The sequence below is a fragment of the Hyposmocoma kahamanoa genome, unplaced genomic scaffold (assembly GCF_003589595.1).
Source record: "Hyposmocoma kahamanoa isolate Upper Pololo Valley unplaced genomic scaffold, ASM358959v1 66, whole genome shotgun sequence".
In the NCBI taxonomy this organism is placed as follows: domain Eukaryota; kingdom Metazoa; phylum Arthropoda; class Insecta; order Lepidoptera; family Cosmopterigidae; genus Hyposmocoma; species Hyposmocoma kahamanoa.
This window is the reverse complement of record NW_020653854.1, coordinates 493,564-511,543: the sequence shown is the minus strand read 5'-3', so window position 1 is coordinate 511,543 and position 17,980 is coordinate 493,564. Positions and strand designations below refer to the sequence as shown.

Genomic DNA, 17,980 nt, shown 5'->3' with positions numbered 1-17,980 from the left:
AATTACGGTTTCATCGGTCCTAGTTACTTTTTCATATTGCTAATGTTTTGTGGTTTAAAATAAAATACTGTATTTTCAGTTATATCTGTTTATTAATAACGAAAGCTACTACCGTTCCGTAAAGGTGTTAACGCATGGAAGAAGAAACGGCGAAAGAAACTCCCAGCAACATATCTTTTGAATCTAACAATTAATGAATGATAACAAAACACAATTATTAAACAAAGGGTCGCTCGGCAGATTAGAGCACATAAGTCAAAAACCAACATCATTCGTTTATAGTAATACATCCACCGACTAAACACAAAGTCCAATTAATTTTTACATTAATTTGCCATTTAAATTCTAGAGGCGTCTTTTTCAGATTTATCATTCTCTTCGCATCTTCCAACATTAGAAACAATAAGAAAATATATAATTATATATGAAAAGATTTGTAGTGAAGTAAACATAACGATCAGTTTTTTTTAAGTTATCGGACTCACAGTAGTAATTATAAAAATCATTTGTGCAAAATTCGATACACCAACAAAATTATTACATATTAAATGCGGAAAAGTACATAGATAAATTATCACTAAATCTTTGAAAACACCGAGAAATCACATTATCATGTCACATTGTCGTATTAAACCATCGAGCATGTTAAACTAAGTAACATCACTTTTATTTTTGTCAGTCGATACGTTGAATATTGTGTGTGTGGTCTGATTTCTGTGGTCCTTTTTCTTTTCCGGGTCACCAACTCTGCATTTATCTGCAGTGGTATAGCATAAGTATGATCTCCCACTGTCCGAACAGCTAAAATGTAAGAAAAATAACTTATAAGTAATATCTTATTAATATAATAAATGTATCTGTAGCCACCAAACCACTGAATACTTACAGACAGTTACAGGACAAGTGGGTTTTCGACATGCTATTTCCACTTCTGAGAATAATGTAGGCCATGAGAAAGGCACTCTTTTATCATCTTTGATAAATTTATCCTCAACGTGAAGTTTGCAAACCTAAAATTTAATAAATTTTGTTGATATAGTGCTTACATTTCAAAATACAAATATTGAATGCCTTTTAAAACAATTTAACATTTCAAATATATATTTATCTCTCATGTTTTTTAAGGCTTCAAGTTATATGAGGCATTTGTGTTACTTCCTTAGAATCACCGAGAATATTAGGAGTCTTGAAATAGGGATTAGCAATTTGAAACTCTATTATTAGGCAATGATGGAAATACTTGTTTTAAAGTATGTTGAAGGCTAAGGCACGTATCTTGTTTGGTTCTCCTAAAACATTCATTCTCTACCATTTTGAGTGTGCCACGATTATCATTAAAAATCGTTATAGGTTCTCAGGCTGCTGTACGTGAGTTCGAATAAAAACATTTTTAAAAACTTTGCCTCTTTTGCAGAACTTTCAAGAGCATAGTATTTAGCTTCAGTGCTAGAACAAGCCACATTGTTGTTGTTTGTAACTGTACAAATTTGACTGAAACTAAATATGACTTTCAAGCAGTCTTATCCCCAGCCCAATCTGCGTCAAATGAGATTTCAACTTTACTACTACCTCTACTAAAATTGAGTTCGTAGCTAGTTGGAACTGAGCAACTTATATAGCATATTTTTTTGGTGTTTATTTGAACTAAATATGAAGAAGTCATTATTATAAAGTACTATGATGGCCTTGTCTTTGTAATAGACACACTTATCAGTCTTTAATTGAGTATAGCCATTGGTAATTAAAACTTTATGCACTTTTCATTCCAGGTTCTACTGGCTTGTTTGAGTCCATATAAACTCTTCTTGAGTAGACAAACTTTACCCCTCAATCTCAAATTCAGTAGGTTGCTCCCTTAGAATAATAACGCATAGAATGATAGTTTCATATCAAACTAACTGTCACAAGTGAGGCAAAAACCGAATTCATGTAGGCGTAAGCAACTTGTATCTACGCACGTCGGCACGCACACAAATATACAAATAATGATGCCATGGAATAACATTTCCCTCAAAAGTGGGAAAATTGTATCTTGCGCAACTCATCATTAAGTTAAAGGTGCCTACAGATTTGCCCGTTTTTGTCGATCGATAATGTCGATCAGGTGCCTACAGATATGCTCGGTTTTGTCGATCGTTACTGTCGATCGACAATGTCAAGTGAAAAGAATTTTTAAAAATTTATTTTTGGTAATCCCTATGGAAGTAGCATTTATATCTGAATACACGATGACGGACACGACTTTTCAAATAAATGCAATATGGTAGCCATTTTCGAGGTATTCGAGGTGCTCATTACGAATATGGCACTCATTTCTAAATCCAAGATGGCGGTCACGATTTTTCGAATAATTGCAAGTTGGGTATCGTTTTTAAGGTATTTGGGGGTGCTCATTACAAATATAGCATTTATTTCTAAATCCAAGATGGCGGACACGAGATTTCAAATAAATGCAATATGGGTATCATTTTCGAGGTATTTGGGGATGCTCAATGTGAATATGGCAATATTTGTAAATCTAAGATGGCGGGCACGATTTTTCATATAATGGCAAGTTGGGTATCGTTTTCGAGGTATTTGGGGGTGCTCATTACGAATATTGCTTTTGTTTGAACTGTCGTGTCTGCCATCTTGGATTTGGAAATGAGTGCCATATTCGTATTGAACATCCCCAAATATCTCGAAAAGGATACCCATATTGCATTTTTTTTTTAATTGTGTCCGCCATCTTGGATTTAGAAATAAGTACTATATTCGTAATGAGCACCCCCATATACCCCGTAAGCGGTACACAGAATCAAAATCAAAATAATCTTTATTTCATAGGTAAGCTTTATTACACTAGAAGTCGTCACATTGGTTAAACTCTACCGCTCATTCGTAAGGCAGATTCCCCCGAGAAGTATGAGCAAGAAACTCTAGGAGTTGCTCTTTGTAAACAACATTTGTACGCATTTAACTTGCAGAAATGGAAGTCAAATGCACACCTACATTAGAATTAAAAAAATCTGCAGTCGTCGCAATATTGCCTATTCTCAAAAAATTACATAATATAATTATTTTGAAACAGAATAGCAAAATTGGGAGAAAGAAATCCGTTACTTCGCAACATTTTCGTGTCTTGTTGCAACGAAATTAATTTTCGGTTTTAGTGAATATTTATATAAAAATACAAGTTGAAACGCGTTACTTCCTTGTGGAACGTGATGATAGTGTCTATTTTATGTTTGCCTGTTCTATTTTTACACCCATTTACCGCACATTTCGTCATTATTAGCAAAAATTTGTGACCTGTTCGCGGTACAATTTGACCTTGAGCACTGACAGCCCGCCCGCTCGTGTGGGCCCTTTGGGAAGCCTCTAACTTGCTTCACTTAGCGCGTGCGAGCTAGGTTTCTATGCGTTATTATTCTAAGGTTGCTCCATGCAAATGCATTCATTACGATCTCCATTAAGGAATGCCGTATTAATGCATTCGTTGATTATAACAATCTTTGGGCATGCAGGTAATCGTTCAGCCACCGAGATCGCTCTTGCTGTGCACAAATTAGAAAGATATTTGCTGTGTAAAATAACTCACATAGGCATGCCTATGAATGCGGTTCCGGTGCGTAAGCGACGATTTTAATCTTGAGCTTAGAGACCTTAGGAGGTCTATCCATACTCATTCCAGATCTACACTGCGAGGCCACCGGCACAGGTTTGCTGTTTCCGATGTGGATGAACAGCCGTCGACGAGGCACCTGTGAACACGAGACTTATCTCTGAAAACACAATAAGAAACAAAACAAACCAATAAGTTGAAATTGCAGAAGTCCTACGCCAACAAGCTGGTCGCTGATTGTTTCTGCAACAAATAATAAAAGTTTTATTAGAAATAGTCAGTAAATCTTTCCCTCGAAAAGCGAAAAGAAAATCTCAGAATTCTAGGAAGGAAAATTAACGGTCTAATTTTTTTTAATGTCGAATCGGACTTGTCGTTATTATGATCTCAAAATTAGATTTTTTTAATGTAAAATTTATTAAAGTTTTAACTATTAAAAAAACTTATTATAACAATAAGTTTAACACGTCAATTTATTATGCATTTTAAATAATTTACATAATTTCATTCCAAGAGTTGCCGATTCTTTATTAAATTGTTAGATATACTTCATTTTTAATCTGTGTTTTTTGTGTTAAACACCTTGGGCCTCGTAACGTCCAACTAAATAAGACCTCCTACCCATTACGTAAGTTTGATATTTAGGTTCTGAATAAAATGGATGATTAGGATGATCTTCAATGGTCAGTTCAAATACTAGAGTGTTTCCGTAGCGTGCGCAGCAGCGATGGCAGCAGGTAGTGGTCAGATTATTGTTAGATAATTTTCCGAAAAAATTCAATTAGTGGAAGTTTTTCCAGAAAAATTGGAAAAATATAATTTGAAACGCTTTTTATTTAGCGTGAATTATAAAATAAACTTGTTTGGCTAAAAGCATTGACTTACAAATAAATGGACGACGGGTCTAATACAAAAACCACGAAAAAAATGTCCCAAGTCAACCTATTCGAAATTTAAATTGTTATGTCATCGCACTATCGCGCTGTCCGTAGAACAAATGAAGACTAAAGCGGAGTGTCGCGCTCTGTATACGATTTTAGCGCCTTACAAGTGCGGACACTTTTTAGCGCGGACCCGACGTCCATATAATTGTAAGTCAATGGCTAAAAGCCACTTAACAGAAAAACGAGATTTTAAAATTATTCACAACATCGAAAAACTCCAACAACCACACCACCACCACTTGTTGTTGGCTCCATCATTTTCGATACAGTACCAATCAAAACTAGTTAAAGTGATGATCACTGAAGTTGACGTTTCGCAGTTGCTAACCATAGATAGAAATTACGAATATGCATTTTTGACACAAGGTAGTTAAGCACTTTATTCGGTGATTATCATTATAAGCTGTCAGTTGAGTTACGCAATAGGCCTGCAGTACGTACATTCAACTTTTGACGTCAAATGTGAAAAAATAAAGGAAAAATTATTTATTTCTCTGAAAAATATCATTTTTCAAAATGGAATTTTTTTCCATTACAACACTGGGTCAGACTGTCAGGTAGCGTTTTCGATACATTACTTGCTCAGTCAGTAGAAGTGGAAACTATTACATGCTAAACCGATTACTTGTTCAAATACGATTGGTGGTTGCGCATAGCTTTTGTCTCTTTTACTTGCCTTTGCACTAACTTGCGAGACAAAGAGGCATAGATATTCTTTTAAATTTGTCGTATTCTATTGTTCCATGGATTTTGTAGAATTTTCTCGAAAAAGCCTAATTTGATTGCCATCTACATCGTTTTCATTGTTCAACACGTCAAACGTCATTCATTTCTGGTGTGAGAAAACCGCATCGAGTGATTCGTGGAGTGCTGTGAAATTCGTGTTTCTGGAAGTTTTCGTATACATTAATTACTTGATACATTCGTTCATCATTATTACAGAATAAAGTAAGTTCTAATTTGCTATGAAATAATACTTCTAGAATAAGGTAAAATATGAAATTTGTAGATTTAAACTAGTTTCCTTCCTCGTGTTACTAGATTATTCTCCCCGTCATCGTTAGATCGATTGAGTCGTCGTTGGGTTTCGCAAAAAAATATTTGTAGAAATGTTAAGAGATGTGTGAAAGTACGCTAGGGGACGTCAAATTATGATGGCTATTAAAAGGAATCAATATTAACCTATTTGTAGCATTATACCGCGTTGCAGTTCGTAATCATAACTTATGATCAACTTAGTCGTTCTTAAAAGTAGAGGTAAATTTTGTAGACGTAGTTAAATTCTACGGTGATGATATTGTAATGTAATGGAACCTAATTAAATTGCTGAGATTATTTACGAACGACAGTATTTGTTATCATGTGCGATATATCTGTCTGTCAAGATTGACGTAAAAATAGTTTTGTTAAGAACTAACATAGATAATATTGGGCAGAGAGAGAGAGAGAAAATAGAGAGTGTGAGGCGGATGAAAGTTTCATCATTAAACTCCGGTGCATCTCCTCACCCGGTGCTGCTCCCTGAGGGGTGTACGAAGTTCCACACTGGTACGACAAAGGCCACAATTACTGGATATAAAAATTGTCAAGAAAGTCCTTCAGTTCTTTAATGCTGTTGATCTTGGCTCTGAAAGCTATCCAAAATAATAATATCATAGATAGTTTTAGAAGTGAACTTGTTCAAGTGTCATATTGATGGTTAAGAGGCAAAACCCAATACGTATAATGAGTTAAATACTAATACTAATTAATAATATTAATGAACACATTAAAGTGTACTTTTCTGAAGTGGAATTCAAAACCCAGAAGTAATACAAAAGAATTTAATTGCAAATCTGTTAATTTTATATAATTGAAAAGCACTACAAAAGTAATGCATTAGATAATTTTTTTATCATAAAAAATTTTTCATAGTAATTTGTGTGTAGTTTGCTTTATCATGACAATCTATTGTTAGCTGTATATACATTCTACTTGAAATTAATGTACACTATTCAACCTGTCAATGGTAGCATACAATCAACTACCTTTTTTTATGTCATAGATAATGGTTTTTATTGTTTGCATTAGTCAGCCAGATTTGTCTTCATACATACACAACAATCCATTCCACTGGTTTCATTAAAACCTTTGAATATAAGCAAAAGCAGTTGATAATCATCACAAAATTTTGAATTTCGTTAAACAGGGACCAAAAATGGTGAAGGAGACCACATACTATGACATTCTTGGGGTGAAACCCAACTGCACTACAGACGAACTGAAGAAGGCATACAGAAAACTTGCCCTCAAATACCACCCTGACAAGAATCCTAATGAAGGAGAACGTTTCAAGCAGATCTCTCAGGCTTATGAGGTCCTATCCAACCCAGACAAAAGAAGAGTTTATGATCAAGGTTTGACTTTTGTAATTATTGTACTAAGTTAGTTATTGTGAGCAGTGAGTGAGATTCTATTTTAATAGTAGTAATATTTAACATTGTTTCTAGAATACACAGTTAAACATCCACTGTTTGCAAGAATAGCGTGTCTTAAGTCAGTCTCAACTTTCACTACACTTGATATGTAATAATGTTATGTTTTATTGTGAAACGTTAGTTTAACAATATTAAAATACAACATATATGTATCTACATATCTAATTTGCTTTGCACTATAATAACTATATGGTAATTATTTAAAATTAGGTGGAGAACAAGCACTTAAAGAAGGTGGTGCTGGCTCCAGTGGCTTTTCATCACCAATGGACCTATTCGACATGTTCTTCGGCGGTGGATTCAGTGGTGGGCGGCGCCGCGGCCGCGAGCGGAAAGGCAAAGACGTCATCCACCAACTATCAGTCACACTGGAGGAACTATACAGAGGAGCGGTCAGGAAACTTGCTTTGCAGAAGAATGTCATTTGTGAGAAATGTGAAGGACGGGGCGGCAAGAAGGTTTGTTTTGTTTACTGTTGTGGTTTTTTCAATTCTTTTTTGTTTGCTATGGTTTCTTGGGTGATAACAAATATTATTTTTCAGTACAATAAGTGTCCCATTAAAATGGTCTACACATGTACAGGTTTATGAAAAATCACTGTTCTTATGAATACATGAGTGGGTCTTACAATTTTATAAAGTTTTCAAAATTTAATATCTACTTTTTCAATAAAGTATGCAGATACAGGTGCTGTGTTGTAAAAAATCAAAACATAAATCATCATTTTCTATTTTTAAATACAGAAGTTAGCAGAACTACTTACTCCCACTTGACTAGGCGCAATGCCAATAAGCTACTAACTCCAGAGTGCGCATTCCCTTACTGTAATGTGTGACCTACTTTTACTGTAGAACTTTATAGAAATTTCCGTCTTGAACATAATCATTACTTAGAAGGTCAATTGCAACATCAATCATAGGCAAAGTTAATAAAAGAGAAAGGTGGATGGTGCCAAACAAATAACATATTCGTATTGTTTTAGCTATCACTGATGCTAGCCCAGGCAAAGTAATTAAATTTATGATTGATTTAAGTCGAGTTTTTCGAAAGATGAAACGAAGATGACAAAAACTTATGTCTGAGACTCATTCAGTTATTGTTTTCTTCATTTATTTAGTGCAGTGCAGAGTACCATTACTTACTAGACGCCATAACTTCGTGAGCTAGTAGACAAAGGTTCTCGGATTTTCAATTTGTATTGCCGATGCCGACAAATATTACGCAGTGAATATACCTAATTATTAACTAGGTAATGATAAACTTGGACACGCAATTTCAATACCTTAGTTACTTTATTTAAAACTAGGTACCTGTCCAAAATACAATATTTCAAGTGCTGTTAACATATTTTTTAAATAAATCTTCAGTATTATTCTAGTTAGTGAATTAATGAAAAATATAATATCGATATAAATACCTAATGAACATGTGTGATTTTTAGGATTCTATTAATAGAATTAAAGATAACAGATTTGCTTAAGAGTGTTTGCTATGTGGCCGCTGCCACGTAACGTAATTGTACGAGAAAGTGATGGGTAACCCTGCCACTTCATGCACACAGTTGCGCGTGTGCAGATGGCGTCTTACTGTATGTAGTAGTAGTAGGTAAATAACTTTCGACTGTTGTATGGAGTGTCCGGGGTGTGACTAAATTTTTGAAGTAGGTTCTGTTTGTGGTTTGACAGTATTTTTTTGATAGATTTAATTGAGCATATAAATAAATAAATAAATAACCCAGAAACAAAAATTCTATTTGCCAAGTTTTATTGAAATTCCCCTAGTTCGCCACTATACAGGACTTGACACAGGGATAATAAAAATCGGTTATCACTACTCAAAGTATATTGAGAGAGAAATACGCCTTGAATTGGAGAATAGCAAAATCAACTATTAAAATAATTGCTCCTTATAATAAAATTTAGGCGCTATTATAAAAATGAATCTTCATGCTTGTGGATGATTTTCTTCAAAATGAAATGGGACCACTATGGAGGTACCCTCTTTCCAACAAAAAAGAATCATGAAAATCGGTTCACAAATACCGGAGTTATCGCGTAACATACATACAAAAAGTGTGTGTAGTGTTTCAAATTCAGTGAATAAAGTTCTTTCTTTCTTTCTTCTTTCTAAAAAAAACATACAGTTGAATTGAGAACCTCCTCCTTTTTTTGTAGTCGGTTAAAAAACATAACCCATTTGAGACAGTTGGGTGAAAAAGAAATCGTAATAAAACTTATAACGGCATGTTGACGGCTCAAGGGAATACAGTGATTGACAACCATTTGAATTGATTTGCCTAGTAATTGCAGTGTTTTATAACAATAATAAATTGCGCAAACGTTAACTTACACGACAGCCGTGTAATGAAAACATGCTTTTGCATGGTGGTGTATTGAAGTTACTCAAACCACTCTCCAACATTTTTCGCGAAGAGCACTTTCTTTAATTGAAAAATAATGAAAAACTATATCGTACGGCGAATTAAATTTTTTTATGATTTTTTGTTTTGTTCATAATATACAGGGTTATTTGCAAAGTTTTAACAGCCTCGCATATTACTAAAACAACTTTTGTTCCATGACTTTTAATAATTCAATATATTTTACTTTCATACTGAAATAAATAGATCAGCAGTGGCGTAGCGTGGGGGCTGCAGAGGGAGCCATGGCCCCGGGCGGCACAGTAACGCAGCGAGCGCGTCCGACCCCAACTAATCAAAAACTATTTGTTTTACTAAAATTGCACTGTTTGAAAAAAAACGATAATCCGGAACACCACAAAGGTGGCGACGTCAGACGAGTATAAAAACACAATCAAGCCGAGCCTGCCCGAACGAACTACTTGTGTAATCGTGAAAATAGAGGGACAGCAATATTAAGGTTGGCAGAAAATGACGCTTACGCCACTGAAGTAGATCGCTCTATACGTTAATAACTCTGTGCAGGACGGGGGTGGGGTCGTCGCGGAGGACGCTTCCACATTTGAACTTATTCTGCCAAATAAAAATCTAAAAAGTGTCAGATAGTACAACAAAAATTTTAAAGTTTACTTTTGGTCAATTTATTATTGATTATGATGTTTTGTAACGTATTCCTGCAAAGTTGTTTGTATTTTAAAAGTAACCCTGTATAAATAACTAAATTAAACCCACTCACAGTACCTGAAAACCTGATTGACGAATCCTTGATATAACTTTGGTTGCTATTGATTGTAAGTGGTAGATCCAAGTGATCAAGCCGGTTTTCACCGCTTCTTTGTTCTCCTGTAAAATGTAAGCTTAGATATTATTATCACTTATTCCCTTTTTCTTTTATATCCAACCAACATATTTCACGGAGTTTCTTTTTGTTAAGTATTATTTGGAGTGACACTCGCTTAGGTTAGTTGCACGCTTCCATCAATAATTTCGATTAAATCAACTCAATTGTATCCTTCAGGGTGCAGTACAGACGTGCCCGACGTGTCGCGGCACAGGTATGCAGGTGCAGATCCAGCAGTTGGCGCCTGGCATGATACAGCAGATTCAAACCGTCTGCAGCGAATGCCGCGGACAGCGTGAAATCATCGATCCTAAGGACCGCTGCAAAGTTTGCCAGGTATACATCTGTAAATGACACTGATCTCCTCGCGTTAAGACTCACATTATAAACTGACATTATGACTCACACTGAAAAACAGTATGTTTGTATTGGAATTTTAAATATAACTGACCAAGTACAATAATGTAGTACAATAATAATGGATGGAATACTACATCCCGCATTCGGATCTCGTCAGTAAAGGGAGGCGCAACCGCTGGTTCAACCGCGAGTGTGCTGTGGCTGTTGAGAACAAACAGACTGCATACCGCGCTTGGATCAGGGGTCTAGCTTCAGACGATCCCAATACGAACTCACTTAAAACAGCCTACAATAATGCCACCAGGTCTTGCAAAAGAGCGTACATCAGAGCGGATGCTCAGCGCGTCGCACGAGTTGGCCAAGAACTCTTGACGCATCCCACAGGTAGTCGTAGCTACTGGCGTCTGGCCAGAGCCGTTGCGTCGAACTTCTGCCAGCCCTCGCTGCCACCGCTGAGATATTCTGACGGCAATCTAGCCCACAAGCCGCAAGATAAAGCCGACCTCTTGGCAAATCTGTTTGCGGCTAACTCCTGTCTCGACGACTGTAACGCACAGCCACCAACTCTACCTCACTGTGGCTACACGATGTCTGATATTCGTATCAGACAATGCGATGTGCGTACGCAGCTGCAGTCTCTCGACGTCCGGAAAGCTAGTGGTCCTGATGGTATCCCAGCGATTGTACTTAGGAATTGCGCAGCTGAGTTGACTCCCGTGCTAACGCGACTGTATCGTCTGTCGCTCTCTTCAGGTCGTGTGCCGGACTCTTGGAGAGAGGCTAATGTGCAACCAGTTCCCAAAAAAGGCGACCGATCAGACCCGCATAATTACCGTCCCATAGCCATTACTTCCATAATATGCAAGGTTTTAGAGCGGATCCTTAATAAACAACTGACCCAATACCTAGAAGATCACTCCATAATTAATGATCGGCAGTATGGGTTTCGTCCGAAACGATCAACGGGTGACCTTCTAGCGTACTTATCGCATATTTAGGGTGAGGCTATAGACAAACGTGGCGAATCGTTGGCTGTTAGCCTCGATATAGCCAAAGCGTTCGATCGGGTCTGGCACAAAGCTCTTCTCTCCAAGCTCCCGGCGTACGGTTTGCCAGCCCAGTTATGCAGCTGGATTGCCGATTTCCTTCGTGAGCGGAGAATTCGCGTCGTTTCTGACGGCAGCATTTCGAGGTTCGTGAATGTGAACGCCGGCGTACCGCAGGGATCCGTCCTATCTCCCACGCTTTTCCTTCTGCATATCAATGATATGCTTCCACTTGGGAATATTCATTGTTATGCAGATGATAGCACTGTTCATGGGGGATATCATGGATTCCCCGCAGCTGGGCGCGCCGATACTGACAGAGAGCGATCTGATCTTGTCGTTGAGCTCAATAGGATATTGGACCTCATATCTGCATGGGGATCCAGTAATCTTGTTGAGTTCAACGCCAAGAAAACACAGGTTTGCGCGTTAACAACAAAATTGTCGCCGTTCCTTCCCATGCCTTCTCTGATGAGCACAGCACTTTCACCTCGGAGCAGTTTCACCTTGCTCGGTATGGAAATCTGCTGTGATTTGAATCCAAGGAGCTACATCGAATCTGTGATCAAAACAGCCTCACGGAAACTCGGAGTCCTGAACAAGGTGCGACGTTTTTTCACGCCGGACCAGTTATGCCTGCTGTACAAAACACAGGTCCGGTCTTGCGTTGAGTATTGTTCGCACTTGTGGGACGGCTCCGCCAAGTACCTACTCGATGCCTTGGATAAATTACAGCGTCGTGCTACTCGAATTATAGGCGACGAAGAGGTCTCATCACGCCTTGAACCTCTGCAACTGCGTAGAGATGTTGCATCGCTTAGCGCCTTTTACCGCATGTACCATGGTGAGTGCTCTGAGGAGCTGTTCAACCTCATCCCCCCTTCCCCGTTCCTGCTCAGAAGCACGCGTGCTGGCCTTCGTAGTCACCGTTTCACTACCTGCCGCATTCCATCGCGTACTAAAAGGTTCGGTGGCTCCTTTCTCTGCCGCACGGTTGACAAATGGAACTCCCTTCCGGCACATGTCTTCCCTCCCTCTTATGATATGGGGTCCTTCAAACGAGGCGTGAAGAGGCATATTGTAGGCAGGCAGGGTGGAGGCGGCTAGTGCAGTGAGGATTCCATCGCTGCACTAGGTTCCTTCGCGTTTGGATACCACTTTCCACTTAACATCAGGTGGAGTGGAGTCATTTGCCTGTCAGGTATAAAAAAAAAAAAAAAAAATTACGTGATAGGTGAATCACTGTGGACTAAGTTTAAATTTGTCAAAATGTAATTATTTCTATTATTTCTATAACTTGAACAGCGTTAAAAATGCATCATAGTGATAATGGAATAACACATTCTAGGGCCGTAAAACCGTGCGTGACCGTAAAATCCTTGAGGTGCATGTAGACAAGGGCATGACTGACGGACAGAAGATCGTCTTCAGCGGAGAGGGCGACCAGGAGCCTGACATGGAAGCAGGAGACCTTATTATTGTACTAGACGAGAAAGAACACGATGTAAGTATTGCTTTTATGTCATTTGTGTATGTTCAAAATGTTTTCTTATTATTAAGCCAGTAAGACTTTTGTTTTTCAGATAGAGAACTCGTAAATTATTCACAAAATTTGAAATTATTTATATAGATTAGTGACTTCTGAAAGTATAGTTTTAATTTAAATTTTACCTAGTATGGGCACCAGTCTTCCGTCAGTAAAATGTTACATTTTGTATATGTCCTTAGATTTATTATATTTATTATTATTATTAAATACAGCGAAATAGTGACGTTATTGGAATTGCCGTTAACAACTGTAGAAAGAACGAAGTATTTTCTATAAATTTTGAAAAGTAAAAAAAGAAACCTATGAAAACAAACTTATTAACAAGTTTTTTTTCCATACTTTTACCATTTTTCTCAAATGAACAACGAATTATGGAATATAATAATAAATTCACATTCTCAGTATTAGAGACAGCAACAATGTTTTCAGATAACGCGGCGGCGCGAGCTGGCGAAACAATATATCCGTCAGGATGGCCGGACCAAATGAGACATACAAATTGAAATTGAAAAATGAAATTGTGCTCATTATTTAATACCTATTTTCTACTATTTAGTACCTATATTGACATATTTTCTACCTTTGCGCTAACGGAAATATTAAAGAAATAAAGTGCTGACGATACGCTTTTGCAGGCGCTTAGGGTCGTATTCCAGAACTCTACTCAATGCTCAAGTCAGGATTTGAGTGTGATTTCAAGCACTCGAAATACGACCCTATTGGCAAAGACTTGAGTATGATTTCTAGTGCTTTAAATCATACTCCAAGTCCTAACTTGAGCATTGAGTAGAGTTCTGGAATATGACCCTTAGAACGTTTCTGGCATCTTTGCAAGCAATATTTTACATTATAACAATTATTATATTGAATTCACTATTACAAATGTTAATTCCATTTGTAGGTATTAAGGATTGCGAACAAATTATAATCAGTTAGTTTATCTCCTCCATGTAATTGCTTTATAAATGTCTTTTTAGAAGATACCTTTTGCAAAGGCGTTTTATTATTTTTGTAAATAACTTTTTATAGAAGCTTCATAAAATAGTGAAAAAAAGTATGTTTAGGTAGAAATTAGGTAGTAGAGTTATATAAAAAAAGTAAATTATATACTGCCATAACCATGAAAAACCTATAGTACCACTTTATTTCTTTAATATTTCCGTTAGCACAAAGGTAGAAAATATGTCAATAAAAGAGCTAAAAATAGGTAGTAAAATAATGAGCACAGATTGATTTGTACATTTCGTTTGGTCCAGATATCCTGACGGACACTAACCGGTCCTCTTACATAACAAATATTAATAACGTTGCAGTTATTTAAACGTTCCGGCAACGATCTCATAATTCGGTTGAACATCGAGCTGGTGGAATCGCTGTGCGGCTTCCAGAAGGTCATTCACACTCTTGATGATAGAGACATTGTCATCACAGTGCTGCCCGGGGAGGTCACCAAGCATGGAGAGGTCAAATGTGTGCTTAGTGAAGGTTAGACTTCTTTATTTTTGTCATGCAGTTTAGACATTAATCCGTTAGTAAAAAATATCTTCGAAGTAACGAGTTTACATAAAATAAAAATTGTTGTTTATAAAATAACAAAGTAAACTTTTTGAAGCTGTTTGATATCATTTCTTCTTTCCCTTGTATGCTAAAGTCAAGAATGTGCGCAGGTATGCCGATGTACAAGAACCCGTTCGAAAAAGGCCAGCTGATCATACAGTTCCTAGTTAACTTCCCAGCCCGTATTCCGCCTGAAGTCATTCCTGCCCTGGAGAATTGTCTGCCGCCCAGGCCTAGAGTAAGTATATTTGTGATTACTGCTGGCGTATTTCACTAAGTTACAAGTATAATTTCACTCGCAAAGTACAATAACGAAAGTAAGTTATTTTTCTTTTCTTTTTTTAATTTATTGTGGTTGCTTTATTTGTAACTTTGGGTTTTCCTTATTTTATTATGTCTATTTGTGTACCTTCATTACTTATAAGTTATTTACTGCTATTGATACGTCGAGTCAGTGCATTAATTTTTTGATAGGTATTATTAGTGGAAGTTGTAATAAATCAGTCAATTGGGCAGACGTAAAGCGTTTTTACTCTTTACTAAATTCTGCTTGACTATAAGTTACTAACTCTTATAGCAAAGTATTTATAAAATACAAATGGTTTCGCACAAGAAAAATTGCGACTTAAATTGAGTTGCGCTTATTTCATTACAAGTTTATTATGATGATTATCGTTATGAATCAATAGATAACAGAAAAAAAAGAATGCAAGAATAATGTCGAGATTAAATCGGTGTAATAAAAGTTTTCAGTTTTTGTACGAGGTAAGGTGGCTTACGTAGTTTTGTCGCGAATTGAAAACCATTGTAGACGATTATGGTGTATAATATAAAAAAAGCCTGACGGATCGGCTTTTCAAGCAACGAGCCCCGTGGCGACGACGAGCGGCAGTGACGTTCGCCTCTTCGTTGCAGATCGAGATCCCCGAGCTGGCCGAGGAGTGCCAGCTGGTGGACCTGGACCCCGAGCAGGAGACACGGCGCCGGCGCCAGCACGCGGGCCCGGCTTACGACGAGGACGACGACCACCCGGGCATGAACCGCGTGCAGTGCGCCACCAGCTAATCGCCGCGGCCGGGACTGACTCCTTCGATTCTCCGTTTCTACTCGCCTTTTATTTACTTGTACCGCTTATTTCGGACCTTGCAGGCGCGGCTGCGGCCGCTGACGTGTCTCTGCAATATTCTTTTGCTCGCAGTGGCCGCATCTGCGTCGAGTTGTTCTACGTTTATTGACGCTGTAACTGTTCCGATCTAACGTAATAACCGTCGGTGAAAACGATTATGTTTGCCTCATTGCGAGTTACGTTTTTATTAGAGTTGATAGTTCCGACGATTAGAGGAATCTTGAGATTTCTCTCGATTTACTTTGCTGCGGAACGTAATGGAAGGCGAATTTTTGTAAGGAAATAGTGCATAGCGTAATCAACTTGTGCTCATTTGCGTAAGACTGCTTACACATGGCGCCCACAGAGTTGCGGCGTCATACCGCAGCAACAGCGAGCGACAACAGCCCATGGGGCACGATCAACTAAAATCGTACATTAGTAGACAATTGCGGCAGCCCTCGCCGCGGTGCGTGTATGAAACTGTTTAAACAAATGCACGCGCGACTACAACACCCTTGCTTGTTACGGCGCAGTGGGTAACCACCCCAATGTACAAAGTATGTACCCATTCCAAAAAGGGGAATTCTCGCGCAGTCTCGGGAATTCCCGTAGCTACTGTCTCGTATCTAGTTTGTATACATCATCATTAACCCATTTATACGTCACACTGCTGGGCACTGGTCTCCTCTCGTCCGTCACGCTGGCCCAATGCGGACTTCACACGTTTTCCGAGGGTTGTGGACCTTCGACACGGAAGTTTTCCTTCATAGTTTGTATACATACTGATGGATAATTTTCCGAAAAATTGGAATAATATAATTCGAGTGCGCATATTTTTTATATGCGCGCCCGTTTTTATTTCCGAAAAACATTTTTCAAAAGAAGCCATCATGATGGCTAGTAACATATATGACTGGTGTTTTCCTCGTGACGCCGAAGCCCTTGCCGTCCCACAAATGCGCAATTCCTGATACTCTCGTTGGCAATCTTCCTGCCAAACTGGGTAAATGTTACAGTAAAATCCAGGCTGATCTACCCTCTAAACCGTGGTTCTTCAATAGGAAATCGATTCCGAAAAATATTACCTCCGCAATTATTCGCCTACTCTTAGCTCACATATGTACTCTTGCAGTCTTGGCTAAGATCCGTGTTCGAGACCACTCCCTGTGCGAGTGTGGTTTGGCAGTAAGCAACCTCGAGCACCTGCATTTGACCGTAACGATATCGTCACTCCTCTGTACGATGTCCTAATAATATCAACTTGCTCCTAACGTTAGTTCACTCTCCCTTTCTGTATGACCCATGTAAATTTATTTAAAAAATACAATTCGTTTCTGTAATAGTCTGTGTAAGTTCCCTGTTGTTGTAGATTCTCCTCAGTGAATTCGGTCGAAATTTTGTGTAAAAAACTCATGTGTTCCTTAACTTGACATTGGTGGTATAATCAATGGTGCTAAAACATTATAAAGAAAATGGAAATTTTTCCGTGATCCAAAATTATTATACTACAAGTTCAATATGCTATGTACAAAAAAACCCCTTCCATGTCCGCGGCAATGTAACATGAGCCTTAGATGAGCGCGAAATCCTGACCTCATCCCTCCACAGTGTTAGGTGCCGAGTGGAAGGGTTTGTATACTTTTATTGACTGAGACAAATATGTTTTATCACCTGTCATTGAGTTTCAGACTAGTAAGTTGTCACTATGGAAAAATAAGCAATCATAGTATGTTAAATTTCAAATAGGCATTCCTAGGTCCTTTGGTAAATAGGGTAAAAATGTAGCGTTAACTTTATAATTATTCTGTGATTTTTGTTTTTCTTAGTAATTTATATGCTAGTAAGTTCCAATAATATACTTCAAAGGTCTGTTTGCATATTTAAATTTTTGAACACCAGGTTTCTATTTTATTGTGTTATGATATAATGCATTTGATTTGTAATGATTTCAACTGGTAAGAAATGAAATACACTGTGAAAGCTTTAATGTCATCCACTTGCAGATATAAAATTTGGATTATGTATACCTACAATACACAGTTTTGTCTCATACTGAGTTTTTTTTTTCAACTACA

The 17,980-nt window shown here is 37.7% G+C and overlaps 1 protein-coding gene and 1 long non-coding RNA gene across 2 annotated transcripts; one reads left to right on the top strand and one right to left on the bottom strand.

Moving 5' to 3' along the window:
* Positions 1-625: 625 nt before the first annotated feature.
* On the bottom strand, positions 626-3,690 carry LOC113231619. The gene is made up of 3 exons (XR_003310570.1): positions 3,581-3,690; positions 887-1,010; positions 626-801 (listed from the first exon to the last, which is right to left on the bottom strand). It is a non-coding gene; the product is annotated as an uncharacterized LOC113231619 (long non-coding RNA).
* A 1,635-nt stretch (positions 3,691-5,325) lies between these two features.
* LOC113231766 (dnaJ homolog subfamily A member 1) lies at positions 5,326-17,199 on the top strand. The gene is made up of 8 exons (XM_026466286.1): positions 5,326-5,496; positions 6,737-6,944; positions 7,236-7,483; positions 10,463-10,621; positions 13,040-13,195; positions 14,554-14,725; positions 14,908-15,035; positions 15,713-17,199. Exons 2-8 carry the CDS (start codon positions 6,746-6,748, stop codon positions 15,860-15,862), a joined length of 1,212 nt encoding a protein of 403 aa, XP_026322071.1. The 5' UTR covers positions 5,326-5,496; positions 6,737-6,745; the 3' UTR covers positions 15,863-17,199.
* Positions 17,200-17,980: the final 781 nt, after the last annotated feature.